The sequence below is a fragment of the Hemitrygon akajei genome, chromosome 4, assembly GCF_048418815.1.
Source record: "Hemitrygon akajei chromosome 4, sHemAka1.3, whole genome shotgun sequence".
Lineage (NCBI taxonomy): Eukaryota > Metazoa > Chordata > Chondrichthyes > Myliobatiformes > Dasyatidae > Hemitrygon > Hemitrygon akajei.
The window spans coordinates 75,631,228-75,646,119 of NC_133127.1; the positions used below are offsets into that span (position 1 = coordinate 75,631,228).

Genomic DNA, 14,892 nt, shown 5'->3' on the forward strand with positions numbered 1-14,892 from the left:
CTTACCCCTTGAAGCAGACCCCACTCTGGGCCATCAGAAAACTGTCTCCAACACCATCACTGATCTCATCATCTCTGGTGAACTCCCATCCACTGCCAGCAAAGTCATAGTTCCCTTACCCCGTACTGCTGACCTCTACCTCCTACCCAAGATCCACAAACCTGACTGTTCAGATAGGCCTATTGTCTCTCCCTGCTCCTGCCCCACTAAACTTGTAACTTCATACCTCAGTTCCATTCAATCTCCCTTGGTTCAGTCCCTTCCCCACCTACATCTGTGACACTTTTTATGCTCTCAGTCTCCTCACAACACACACAAAACGCTGGAGGAACACAGCGGGAAAGGCAGCATCTATGGAAAAAATACAGTCAATGTTTCGACTGAGGGGGATTGAATGGAACTGAGGTGTGAGGTTATGTTTAGTGGGGCAGGTGCAGGGAGAGACAGCTGTTTAGAATTTCAGCACCTGCAGATTTTCTCTTGTTTGCTCTTAATCTCCTCAGTAGCTTTCAATTCCTTGGCCCTGACCACCTCATTTTCACCATGATGTCCAGTCCCTATACACTCTATCCCCCATCAAGAAGGCCTTAAAGCTCTCCACTTCTTCCTCAGTAAAAGAACCGATCAACTGCTTATTAATGTCCATAGATGCTGCCTGACCTGCTGAGTTCCTCCAGCATTTTCTGTGTGTTGCTTTGGATTTCCAGCATCTGTAGAATTTCTCATGCTAAAGATTTAAATGATATATGATCATCATTTGATTGCAAAGAACAAAATCAGTACGAAATTGCTTAGTTCATTTAAAACTGTATCGCAATAGAGTATATAGCTCTACAGTAAAGCTTCTGGTCTGAATGGTGTCCCTGGCCATGTCCTTAAATCCAGTGCAGATCAGCTAGTGGGGTTATTTCAGACATTGTTATTTTCTCTCTCTGCTTCAATCTGAGGATGCCACTCGCTTTAAGAGTACTACTATCATCCTAGAACCTAAGATAAAGAAGGTAACATGCCTTAATGACTCCTGCCTGGTGGCTTCTGACATCCTCCATCATGTAGGTGCTTTGAGAGGCTGATCATGGCACACATTAACTCCAGTCTGGACTCGCTGCAGGTTTCCCCCTCACTGAAACAGGACTACAACAGAAGCAGTCTTCCTTATCCTGTGCTCTAGCTTTCAGCACCAGGAAGGTAAAACACTCGCATCAAACTAAAGGTTATTACTTACAGCTTCGCCTTCAATACTCTCATTCCAAACAACCTTATCTCCTAATTCTTGGACGTGGGAGTCAATGCCTCCCCTACGACTAGATTTTTGACTTCCCGACCAACAGACCACAATCAGTAAGAATAGGCAGCACCATACCTGCCACAATTATCTTCAGCGCTGGTGCCACACAAGGTCACAACCTCAACCCCCACCCCCACCCCACTCTCCTGCCTATGCACTCACAATTGTGTGGCCAGATTCTGCTCGAACACCATCTACAGGTTTGCAGACAATGCCACCATAGTGGGCCGTGCCTCAAATAATGAGCTGGAAGTAGAAGGAGACAGAGAGCTTAGTAACATGGAGTCATGATAGCGGCCTTTCCCTCAAAGTCAGCAAAGCAAAAGGGCAGGTCATTGACCAGAAAGAAGGGCAGTGCACATGCTCTTGTGTACATCAATGGTACTGAGGTCGAGGTCGAAAGAGTTGAGAGCTTGAAGTTCCTGGGAGTGAGCATCGCCAGTAGCCTGTACCATATGAATCACATTGATACCACAGCCAAGGAAGCTCACCAGTGGCACTACTTCCTCGAGAAGCTAAAGAAATTTGGCTGGTCCCCTTCGACCCTCACCAATTTTTATTGATGCGCCATAGGAAACATCCAATCTGATTGAATACTTAAATTTTGGAAACAAGAATCAGACAAGGTGACCAGGAAGGAGCTTAACGATGGACTTGGGAGAGCGAAAAGTGGTCACAAGACAGCCTTGGTGTGTAGGATAAAGAAAAACCCCAAGGCATTCTATACGTACATGAAGAACATAAGGATGACTAGAGAGAGGGTAGGACCGATCAGGGATAAAGGAGGAAATGTGTGCCTGGAGTTGGAGAAGGTAGGAGAGGTTCTTAATGAGTACTTGCTCCAGTATTCACCAGTGAGAGGGACAGTGTAAAACAGCTGATATGCTGATGCATGTCAACGTTAAGAAAGAGGATGTGCTAGAACTTTTGAAAAACATTAAGCTGGGCAGGATGTACCCCCAGGTTACTACAAGAGGCAAGGGAAGAGATTGTGTGCCTTTGGCAATGATCTTTGGCCCCTCACAGGCCATAATAGTACCAGAAGATTGGAAGGTGCCAAGTGTTATTCCTTTGTCAAGGAAGTTAGTATGGATAATTCTGGGAATTATAAACCTGCAAGACTAACATCAGTGGTGGGCAAACCATTCATAGATGATTAAATGAGCAGGCTCATTCAGAAAGTCGGGAGGCATAGCTGGGTGGATTCAGAATTGGTTTGCTCTCAGAAGGCAGAGGGTGGTAGTTGGAGTATGTTCTGCCTGGAGGACAGTGACCAGTGGTGTTCTGCAGGGATCTATACTGGGACCCTTGATCTTTCTGATTTTTTTTTAAAAATAATTAAATAATAATAAGTAAATAATGCCAAGTGGAAATTAGTCCGGGACCAGCCTATTGGCTCAGAGTGTCTGACACTCCGAGGGAGGAGTTGTAAAGTTTGATGGCCACAGGTCAGAATGACTTCCTATGACGCTCAGCGTTACATCTCGGTGGAATGAGTCTCTGGCTGAATGTACTCCTGTGCCTAACCAGTACATTATGGAGTGGATGGGAGTCATTGTCCAAGATGGCATGCAATTTGGACAGCATCCTCTTTTCAGATACCACCGTCAGAGAGTCCAGTTCCACCCCCACAACATCACTGGCCTTACGAATGAGTTTGTTGATTCTGTTGGTGTCTGCTACCGTCAGCCTGCTGCCCCAGCACACAACAGCAAACATGATAGTACTGGCCACCACAGCCTCGCAGAACATCCTCAGCATCGTCCGGCAGATGTTAAAGAACCTCAGTCTCCTCAGGAAATAGAGACGAGGTGATTAGAGGGAAGTATAAGGGGATATCAGGGGTAGTGTCATTCTTTTCACAGAGAGGTGGGTGCATGGATCACACTGCCAGGAGTGGTAGTAGAGGCAGATATTTATGAGACTCCTAAATAGGCACAAGGATAAAGAACAATGAAGGGCTATGTGGGAAGGTAAGGACTATGTTGATCTTAGAGTGGGTTAAAAGGGCCAAAGGGCTGGTGTTGTGCTGTACTGTTCCATGCTATGTTTTTTCATGCTTTTTCCACACTTCTCCAGTACTTTACTCATGAAGCCATATTATCCACACTTCTTGGCACTTTCTTTGCAGCTTTCACAATCTCTTGCAGCAGAAGATAATCCACATCTGCAAGTCGCTGCAGCAAACTGACCCCATCACGTCCGCTGGTCAGTCGCTTAAAGGGACAGGTTGCTGGCAATCATTAACTGTGTCACCACAGAACCAGCGATCAGCAAAACTTCATTGTTCATTCAGGAAAGTGGTATGTTCGTATCCCATCCTCATTTCCCATTACCACCTTCTGCCTTATAACCCCATCTACATGCCCATTCCCTCACCATTATCATTCCCTTTTCAATTTCACATTGCAGAGACTTAAAATTTACCTGCTGAGAAGGGCAGAGTCAACCCGTGTGTTAGATTTTTGCCAACTCCAGACTTCCTTCCATCACAAGCTGTCCTTAAATGGGAAATCTATTGCCAGTTCTTCAGTCAGGTGACGGAAAACGATACTGAAAATTAACTTTCTTTCCACACTGATTAGTGAGATGGATCATTGTCCTTAGAATTCTCCTCCTGGGGACCCAGACTCCCTCTGCACACCTTTACTGGTCTGCAACCTTTCACCTACGCCAGATAACCCTAAGGAATTTCTAAAGTAACTGGAGGAGCTTGGGGTAGTGCGTGTACACCTTGTAGGGTACTCCCTGGTACTGAGACCAGGGGCAGAACTAGCTCTGGCTGCTCTGATTCTTTCCTGGATCTCCTTCCAGCAGAGCTCCTTGACATTGAGCTCAACCACAGGAGGAGGAGGATTTACGAGGGAGCTATGTTGCCCTAGCTCCAGCTCCCTCTCTAAGTCGCTGAGGGAATTCTGAAGGTGTAGATCCATCTCTTGTTTGGAGCTTCCGAGGTGGCCTTCTGTCCTAGCAGCTGCTTGGTGAATCAAAAAGAGCAGCTTATTTTCTGGCTCTCTCTCTCTCTCTCTCCCAGCCTGCCCTGCACACTGTCATAAGCTTTCTTCTGAGGATGTTACAGAACTCAGCAACTTGGCGCTGTGTACTGCTTAGTGTATTTTGCCCACCCTATGGTTTATTGTGTCAGGGGCTTTTCTGGCTTTCTTCTCCATTAGGCCAAAGCTGTCAGTAGCACAACTGACAATGATAATTGATAAGGTCTGGAGTCGTCTTATCAACATCTTCCTTGGCTATTACCTCAATGATTTGGCCTACGTCTTCCTCAAACTGCAGCCATTTCCTTGGCTGGCTTGCTGGAAGCCACTTAACCCACCAGTGTTCTGCCACTTTGCCTGGAGTGGGAGTTTCTAGCACTTGGAGGTTCTGGGCACTGAATAGAAATTATACAGTCATTACCCTGTGGCTATGCTGCCATTCCTAGTATGACAAAGGAATTGTGACATGGTGTCCTATGCCACTTAGGATTACAACTGCCAGATCCAGGTTAACCAAGCACACTCCTATTGTCCTCTCCGACATAGAACATATGAATCATATTAATGCGATGAAGAGAAACTCATTTATTGGGCTAATAGAACAGGAGAAATGTTAGTCTCTGCTGTTCAGACTTGCTTTCTTGTGTATTGCCCATGCTGTTCGTTGATTAACCATCCATGAATCAATTTACAGCAAAGGCATGAATTGGGCATTGACGTCATGCACGGGCTCTTGGATGTTTTGATGTTAAGGAAGAGCCCCAAAATTTCAAGTGTTGAAGAACACAAAAAATTCAGTTTTCGCCTGGGGCCAAGAATTTTAGAGAAGTTAGGTTATACCAGAATCCTACATCACTTATAATCAGGCAATGTGACCCACAATTTTCTCCTTCTGCACTGCTGCAATAAATCACTATCCTAGGATAACCCAGCAATTGCCTGTTGATGTGTTTTAATCAGAGTGGAAGCCTGTATTTGTAATAAAATAAACATGAACACCGAAAATCATTAGCACCCAGGCTTATATGTTGTGTTATCAGTTGGTTGTGAATCTGTGAATGGAAAGAACACACACTGAACATTAAGTTCTTAGCAACTTCAACTAATGTTTGAAAAGGTCACATATTGTCAAGGAAGTAAAGAATGCAGCATAACATTGTGAACTATTTTCCAATTATTTTTTCAGGTTAATGGTGTGAGCTTCATACCTCTGACCCTGGGTCAGGTGGTCATCAGGTGGGATGATGGTTGTGTCAATTCAAAGTAAGTACTGAAATTAAACTAAACAATTTTCAAGAAGTGTGGGGGCAGATGAATGTGAGTAAATCTGCAATGTTGTTAAGGGAAGTTGGAAAGACTGTTAAAAGGGTATTTAAAATGGTGCCCTTTATAAATAAAGGGACAAGGAGAAGTTTTACCTCACCACCCCTTGACTAATTCTGAGGTATTGAGGGTGTGTCAAATGAGAACAAAGCAGGAATTGAAAAAGTAATGTGAAACCAATACCAAGTTGTATCAAAGACAACCATTTGAATCTTTAAATGGATACATGTTGCTTCAGTAGAATTAATTTCATAGTTATAGTACTAAACACTGATATGACACAATACATTGTTTAGCCCAACCGTCTGAGAATGAATTTCCATGCACTGATAGGCATATTATTGTTTTTTGGGTTTTAAAATTTTTCTTATTGAATTTTCAAATGCTTACTGAAGGAAAAACAATTATCAACCCTTCCCCCCTCCCCCCAACATATCCCTGTAGAAAGAGAAAAAAAGAAAGAAAGAAAGAATGCCTGGATATCGGAAGATCCCCACATGCTCTATGGAGTTCATAATAGTTTTAGTATATATATTTATTTCTTTCCCCAAATAACCAATAATTTTATCTTCGGAGCACCTATATATTTAATCCTATCTTTTGTAAATAAGGGCGCCAAACTTTCAGAAATATTTCATATTTATCTCTTAAATTATAAGTAATTTTTTCAAATGGAATGCAGCTAAAAGCTATATCTATTTTCATTTTCTTAATGTATGTTAAAATTCTTTTTCTTTTCACCAGTCCATTAAGCCCATTAACATTAAAACTTTAAAAATTCAGTAAATTAGTCATTATTTTTAACAGGGTTACTCCAGTCTATAGTAATACCTAACTTTTCAACTTTCGTAGTACCTTGGGGAATCTTTTTAAAATTCTCCGTGTTGCTATGTGTCTCCCCCCCCCCGATTGTCCAGGCAAAGAAAGAAAGATTAAACAAAAATAGATTATAAAGAAAAAAATAACAAAATACCCCCCTACTAATGTTGTGAATAAAAAAAACACAACATTACCCCCCTCCATTGTGCGGGTCATGGCAATCGCCATGATTACACACGTGGATCCCGTAGCAATCGATCCGAAGTTCCCCCAGCTCCCCCGTAACATTAAAAGTACATATAAGAGAAGAAAAAATAATATCACTACTCTCGATTAATATTTCTCAAATTTTTACCTTTCTCCCCCGTATCATATAATTAAGAATATATTTAAATATTCTTCTGTCCTTAAACATCCATCAACTCCATTCACTGTCCCTGTCTTCATCTTTAATCCGTTTCACTTTTAAATCTTTGGCTGTGGTTAGCGAATATTTGGGAGTTCTTGTGCAAATTCTTCTGCATCCCAATAATCAGTAAAAGATCTTCTTTTTCCGTCATCTAAAAAAATTATCAGGGTTGCCGGGTGGCGCAATATAACTTTATAACCTTTTTCCCATAAAACTTTTTTCACTGGGTTAAATTCCTTCTTTCTCTTCTAAAGGTCATAATTTATATCAGGATAGAAAAGAACTGTTTTCCCTTCTATCATCAATGGCCCGTTTCTCTTTCTGGCACGTTGGGCAGCCACCTTCAGGATCTTTTCTTTATCTTGATATCTTAAGCATTTTATCAAGATTGATCGTGGGTTTTGATCACTTGAGGTCTTGATCTTAAGTGAGCCCTTTCAATTTCAATTAACTGGGTTCCTTCTTCCATTTCCAAAATTTCCGGAATCCATTTTTGAAAACCATGATCAGCCATGATCTCAAAATGGCGGTGCAGGCTCGAAGGGCCGAATGGTCTACTTCTGCACCTATTGTCTATTGGGATAACGGAGACATGGCTGCAGGGAGATCAGACCTGGGAAATGAATGTACAAGGGTATACGTGCTATCGTAGGGACAGAAATGTGGGCAGAGGGGGTGGGGTGGCCCTGTTGGTGAGGAATGAGATTCAGTCCTTTGCAAGGGGGGACATAGGGTCAGGAGATGTAGAGTCTGTGTGGATAGAACTGAGGAACAGTAAGGGCAAAAGGACCCAAATGGGTGTTGTCTACAGGCCACCAAACAGTAGCATGGATATTGGGTGCAAGTTGAATAGGGAGTTAACATTGGCATGTGACAAAGGTAATGTCGCAGTAGTTATGGGAGATTTCAACATGCAGGTGAACTGGGAGAATCAGGTTGGTGCTGGACCACAGGATAGGGAGTTTGTAGAGTGCCTACGGGATGCATTCTTGGAACAGCTTGTACGAGAGCCGACCAGGGACAAGACTATTCTGGATTTAGTGTTATGTAATGAACAGGATTTGATAAGCGATCTCACAGTAAAGGAGCCATTAGGAGGTAGTGATCACAATATGATAAGCTTTTATCTGCAATTTGAGAAGGATAAGGGCAGCTCGGAGGTGTCAGTGTTGCAGTTGAACAGGGGAAACTATGGAGCCATGAGGGAGGAGCTGGCCAAAGTTGCCTGGACGGATAGCCTAGCAGAAAAGACAGTGGAACAGCAATGGCAGGTATTCTTGGGAATAATGCACAAGGTGCAAAATCAGTTCATCCCCCAGAGAAGGAAGGATTCAAAGGGGGGAAAGGGGCCACAGTGGTTGACAAAGGAAGTCAAAGATTGCATAGCATTAAAAAAAAGGAAATATGACAGCTAAGGTGAGTGGGAGGACAGATGATTGGGAAGTTTTTAAGGAACAACAGAGCTTAAATAAAAAGACAATACGGGGAGAAAAAATGAGGTACGAACGCAAGCTAGCCAGGAATATAAAGGAAGATAGCAAAAGCTTTTTTAGGTATGTGAAGAGAAAGAAGATAGTTAAGAACAATGTTGGGCCCTTGAAGAATGAATTGGGTGAAATTGTTATGGGAAACAGAGAAATGGCAGAAGAATTTAATGAGTACTTTAGATCTGTTTTCACTAAGGAAGACACAAGCAATCTCCCAGATGTATGGATGGGCCAAGGACATAGGGTAACAGAGGAAATGAAACAGATTGACATTCAGAAGGAAACGGTGATGAGAAGACTGATGGGACTGAAGGCTAACAAATCCCCAGGTCCAGATGGTCTGCACCCTAGGGTACTAAAGGAGGTGGCCCTGGAAATTGTGGATGCATTGGTAATCATTTTCCAATGTTCCTTAGATTCAGGATCAGTTCCTGAGGATTGGAGAATGGCTAATGTTATCCCACTTTTTAAGAAAGGAGGGAGGGAGAAAACAGAGAACTATCGACCTGTCAGCCTGACATCGGTGGTGGGAAAGATGCTAGAATCCATTATTAAGGATGAAATAGTGGCATATCTAGATAGCAGTGATAGGATTGGGCTGAGCCAGCATGGATTTACCAAGGGTAAATCATGCTTGACTAATCTGTTGGAGTTTTTCGAGGATGTAACCAGGAAGTTAGACGGGGGAGATCCAGTGGATGTAGTGTACCTCGATTTTCAGAAGGCCTTTGATAAGGTCCCACATAGAAGATTGGTGGGTAAAATCAAAGCTCAGGGCATCGGGGGGAAGGCATTGACATGGATAGAAAACTGGTTGGCAGATAGAAAGCAAAGGGTAGCGGTGAATGGGTGTTTCTCGGAATGGCAGGTGGTGACTAGTGGGGTGCCACAGGGCTCAGTATTGGGACCACAGCTGTTTACCATTTACGTTAACGATTTGGATGAAGGCATAGAAAATAAGATCAGCAAATTTGCTGATGATACTAAGCTGGGTGGCAGTGTGACATGTGATGAGGATGTTAGGAGAATTCAGGGTGACTTGGATAGGCTGGGTGAGTGGGCAGATACTTGGCAGATGGCGCTTAATGTGAATAAGTGTGAGGTTATCCACTTTGGGAGTAAGAACAGGAAGGCAGATTATTATCTGAACGGTATAGAGTTGGGTAAGGGAGTAATACAAAGAGATCTCGGAGTCCTTGTTCATCAGTCACTGAAGGTGAATGAGCAAGCGCAGCAGGCAGTGAAGAAGGCTAATGGAATGTTGGCCTTTATTACAAAGGGAATTGAGTATAAGAGCAAGGAAATCCTCTTGCATTTGTACAGAGCCCTGGTGAGACCACACCTGGAGTATTGTGTACAGTTTTGGTCTCCAGGGTTAAGGAAGGACATCCTGGCTGTAGAGGAAGTGCAGCATAGATTCACGAGGTTAATTCCTGGGATGTCTGGACTGTCTTACGCAGAGAGGTTAGAGAGACTGGGCTTGTACACGCTGGAATTAAGGAGATTGAGAGGGGATCTGATTGAAACATATAAGATTATTAAGGGATTGGACAAGATAGAGGCAGGAAATATGTTCCAGATGCTGGGAGAGTCCAGTACCAGAGGGCATGGTTTGAGAATAAGGGGTAGGTCATTTAGGACAGAGTTAAGGAAAAACTTCTTCTCCCAGAGAGTTGTGGGGGTGTGGAATGCACTGCCTCAGAAGGTAGTGGAGGCCAATTCTCTGGATGCTTTCAAGAAGGAGCTAGATAGGTATCTTATGGATAGGGGAATCAAGGGATATGGGGACAAGGCAGGAACTGGGTATTGATAGGAATTGATCAGCCATGATCTCAAAATGGCGGTGCAGGCTCGAAGGGCCGAATGGTCTACTTCTGCACCTATTGTCTATTGTCTATTTATTGGATCCTCTCCCTCTATACCTTCTTTAAGTCCAACAATCTTAATATTATTTCCTCTGCTAAAATTTTCAAGTACATCCACTTTTTCCAACAACCGTTTTCTTTCTGATGTCCAGGCAGAAATATTATCTTCCATTTTATTCACTCTACCAATGGTGTCTCCCGTTGTTTCTTTCAAGTTTTTAATTTTCTTGTCCATTTTGTCCTGTCTTTTCATCATTTTATCAAACATAATCTTCATATTTTTAATATCTTTTTTATTACTTTTAATGCTTTTAATTCATGCATTGTTTGCACCAAAGATTTTTTTATGTCTCCAATATCACCTCCAACCTCTTCCTGTTGCTCTTCTTTGTTTGTCTCTTCATCTTCGTCTGATTTATCCAGAGGATCTGATTCCACCTCACATTCACTTCCACTTTCAGTTCCGATCATAACTGGGATTTGTAGTTTGGGTTGCTCGTGTTTGCGCATGCCCCTTCCTTCACACATGCGCAAATGCGCACTGTTGCTCTTTTGTTTTTGGAAATGGTTGATGTTGCCGCAGTTTCCTGTTCTGTATCGCCGGAGGTCAAAAACTTGAGCCCGAGGCTATCTTAAGACAATCCTGAGTAGTTTATAAGTAATTTTTTAAAAGTATTTACTAACTTTTCTTCATTTAAACATTATTTTACTGGTTTTTTACGGGAGAGCTGGATTTCCACATCTCGATCCTACGTCATCACGTGACATCCCCCCAGGCATATTATTGTTGAAAAGTAGTGATTTTGGCTAGGCAAGTTACTCCGGGCTAGGTGAGAGCAAAATGTATTGATTAATTTACTGAACTACAGTAACTTTGAGAATAAAATTGTCTGCTGGAGTCCATGTCTTTGTAATTTTACAATCATTGAGGTACCTTGTTACAGTTTGACATGTGCATGCAAGGTGAAGGAACAAGATTTTGTACTAGAGTGTTGTGCTGATGTCCTGCAAACGAGTGATGGACACTGGATGTGCATTGGATGTCCTCAGCGGTTAAAAAATGTTAGTGTTGCAGATGGTAATTGATCATCTTTATAATGAGAGATTATGATACGGATCTCGACATTGAATATTAATCGTTATTTATCTATTATAGGACCTTCTAATTATTTCAGAATTCTCAATTTGCATTTCAGATCTCCAGACGTGTAGCCTTTTTAAACTTCTATTAGCTGTAAGGAATGTAGTGCCATCTTGTGTCACCGAAAGATATTACAGCAATTGCAAGCCTGAGATCAGATTGTAGGATAATGTAGTTGGTGGAAACATACCCAGTGTTGAGTTGGGATTCACTTTAAGAGGCTGGTTTGACGTGATGACATAATGACGTGGTTTTTTTACAGCGCTTTTTGTTCTGTGTTTGGACGACGATGAAGGAGTAGTTACTGTTTCCCTTAAACTTAAAATGCCTCTGCCATTTGATTTATGAAAGCCTACATTGCTGACCCCGATGCTCTAGGATGATTCCAGAGTTATTCAACATGTTAGCCAACTCAGTCACTTTGAAACTACCAGAGTTTTGGGAGCAAAATGCCGTCGGTTGGTTTGTACAAACCGAGGCCCAATTCATGCTGTGAGTTATCTCTGCCGATGACGCCAGGTATTACTACCTAGTAGCACCTCTCAGTAGTTCCACGGCAGCAAGAGTGGTGAGTCTGCCTGAGCACCCACTGCAACTCAATAAATACAGCTCGCTGAAGGCTCACCTGTTACCGAGTTTTGGACTTTCGGAGTTTGAGCACGCCAAACAGTTGCTCTCCTTGCCCAGCCAGGGGGATATGAGGCCTTCAGAGCTAATGGACCACACACTGCCTCTCCTGAGAAATCACCATCCTTGTTTTATTTTAAAGAGCTCTTCATGCAGCAAATACCTGAACAAGTTCGCATGACCCTCGCTATTGCACCCATAAATGGCTATAGGGACCTTGCTAAAATGTTTGATAGTCTACACTCAGTCAATCAGAGGTACATAATTCCTCCTCCTGGTCAACGGGTCTCCAACACACACGCCCGCGGCTTGAAACAGACGTCGGTCCTGTGCTTTTACCACGCTCACTTTGGTACGAACGCCAAGAAATGCCAACTGCCTTGCAGCTTTGACAGTGCCAGCACATTGGGACATCAGAGGTCTGTGAACACCGTGGCTTTTGACTGCTGTTCATTACGGACACCCTTTCAGGCTGACATTCCTTGTGTGACATGGGTACTAAAGTGAGTGTGCTGCCAGTATTGTCTATCGATGAGAAGCCAAGGAAAGATGGAACCTCGCTGGAGGCTGCCAACAGCAGCAGGATCCAGACTTGTAGGACAGGACGGGTGTTGCTCTGCTTCAGTGGGCGACATTACACATGGGGCTTCGTCCTGGTTGGAGAGTGCCCCGTGTAGATCTTCTGTGTGCCCAACGACTGCCGGTCAGTCTTAAGAACAGCCAGCTTGTGGATGTCAAGGACCTTGGGTCAATACCCCTGTAGGATCCCCATGACTCTGTCAAGCACATGCACCACTGCAGGTGAGTTCACTCGACTGCTGGGTGAATTCCCAAACCTCACCAAGCCCACATTCTCCACTACAGTCAGAAAATACGGGGTCCAGCACCACATTTCCATAACTGGCCCATCAGTCCATGCCCGTGCGTGTAGACCGGACCCAGAAAAGCTGCAACCATCAAGGCCAAGTTTGCCAATATGGAAAGACTTGGCATTGTATGCAGGTCGAATAATCCCTGGGCTTTACCCCTCCATATGGTCCCTGAGCCCGATGCTGGTTGCCACCCATGTAGCGATTACTGACGCCTTAATGGGGCCACCACCCACAATCGTTACCCGGTCCCACACACCCAAGACTTCTCAACACGTTTAGCTTTTAACTTTTTTTCTAAATTTAACTTAGTTAGGCACTAACTAGCCTGTGTGCTCGGAAGACATTCCCAAAATGGCTGTGGCAACCCTGTTTGGCCTCTTTGAATTTCTGCACATGCCATTTGAACTGAAAAATGCAGCACAGACTTTCCAATAGCTGATGGACTCTGTGTTAAAAGAATTAGATTCTGATTACCTGATGACATACATGTTGTTAGTGCATCGAAATCCAAACACATATTTCACCTCCACACACATTTCGAGCACTTAAGCCAACACAGGTTGAATACTAATCCTGCTAAATGCCAGTTTAGGTTGTCAACCATTGACTTTCTCGGGCATCACATCTCCGCAGAAGGTGCGAAACCCTACCCATTAAAGGTAACCACTATTACAGATTTCCCAGCACCCCACGCTACTAGATTTTTGAGCTCTTTTTAAATGAACTTCTATCCCACTTCATTCCACGAGCTGCTGAGCTTAAAGGCAATGCCACTAAGTAGGCTCTTTCCAATGTGAACCTACTGGTGCACCTGCTCCCCAGTGTATCTTTGCCATCACTACTGATGCTTCAGACCACGCTGTGGGCACAGTGCACGAACAGTTGATCGGAGGTGTGTGGCAGCTGCTCACCTCTTTCAGCCGGCAGCTCCATCCCCTTGAAAGGAAGTACGGCCCATTTGACTGTGACCTTTCCAGTCTCTATCTGGCTGTCTGCCATCTTCATTTTCTTTGAGAGGACCGCCATTTCACAGCATTCGTTGTGCATGCGATGGCTGAAACATCAGACAGCCCCTTGGTCTGCATGGCAGCAACGCCACCTGGGCTACCTATCCGAGTTCTCAACTGGCATACAACACATCAAGGGGCAGCATAGTGGGGAAGAACTGACATAGATCTGGCCAAGTGTGTCAAACCCTGCAGGCCCTCGGAGCGGTCAGTGGCTGAAGCTGATGAGTTCAATGGTGGATGTGACATACAGTCAAATAGATAGACAGAACACCAGAAGCTTAAAGTATCCAAATGTTGTGACAGACAGCAAAAGTAGCAGGGGGAGAAGGGCTCTGCTTATGTGAGGGAACGCTACAGATGAAAAGATTAATACAATTTCATCCCAGTGCAGGAGAAAAGCTAAGAGCCAAGTGTCTCTTTTTAAATTGCTGGGCATTTTGCACTGTCTATCTGGGTCCTCTGCATAAAGTCAGGAAAATGGTGAAAAGGCATCGGAAATAGATTATACCTGGAAACGTGTGCTGAACTGAAACCAGTGAGGTTCCCAGTGGGACCCAGTGCCAGTGTACTCATCTGAAGGGGGCATTGGTCCTTAAGGCACACTTCTGTGGCAACCAAACATCAGCAACACACAATATGGAATCACAGAGCAGAGAAAGGCTGCAAGCTGTTGCCAAAACTTGGTATTTTTGTGATAACAGAAAATGAAGGAATGATATAGACAGCTATTTATTTAAAGATTAACAAAACTCAAAACCTGATGCATTATACTCATTACTGATGTTGGTGGACTGTGCTGAATTCTCGCACATGCACTGCTTTCCTAGCTTGGGGTCTTCTCTCTTGCTTGTTCACGGTACCGAATCTGTTCAAATCCCCTTTGTTTAAAGAGGTTCCTGTGCTTGCACACGTACACTGTTGCCCATCCTACCTATCCATATCAAGTTGTGTCTGTCTATTTCTGAATTCCTTGGGTATCTCTTTCAGAATCTGAAATGTGAGTCATCCACTTCCCTTGTCCTGGTTTTCTGTTGATACTGAGCTTCCTATCTGTCTCT

The 14,892-nt window shown here is 43.6% G+C and overlaps 1 protein-coding gene across 2 annotated transcripts in view; it reads left to right on the forward strand.

Moving 5' to 3' along the window:
* Positions 1 to 14,892, forward strand: part of idua (alpha-L-iduronidase) — a 229,322-nt gene that overhangs the window by 199,723 nt on the left and 14,707 nt on the right. For both annotated transcript variants that reach the window (XM_073042871.1, XM_073042872.1), the window contains one exon: positions 5,468 to 5,544. In XM_073042871.1, coding sequence (XP_072898972.1) covers positions 5,468 to 5,544 — 77 coding nt within the window. The remainder of the gene's footprint in view (positions 1 to 5,467; positions 5,545 to 14,892) is intronic.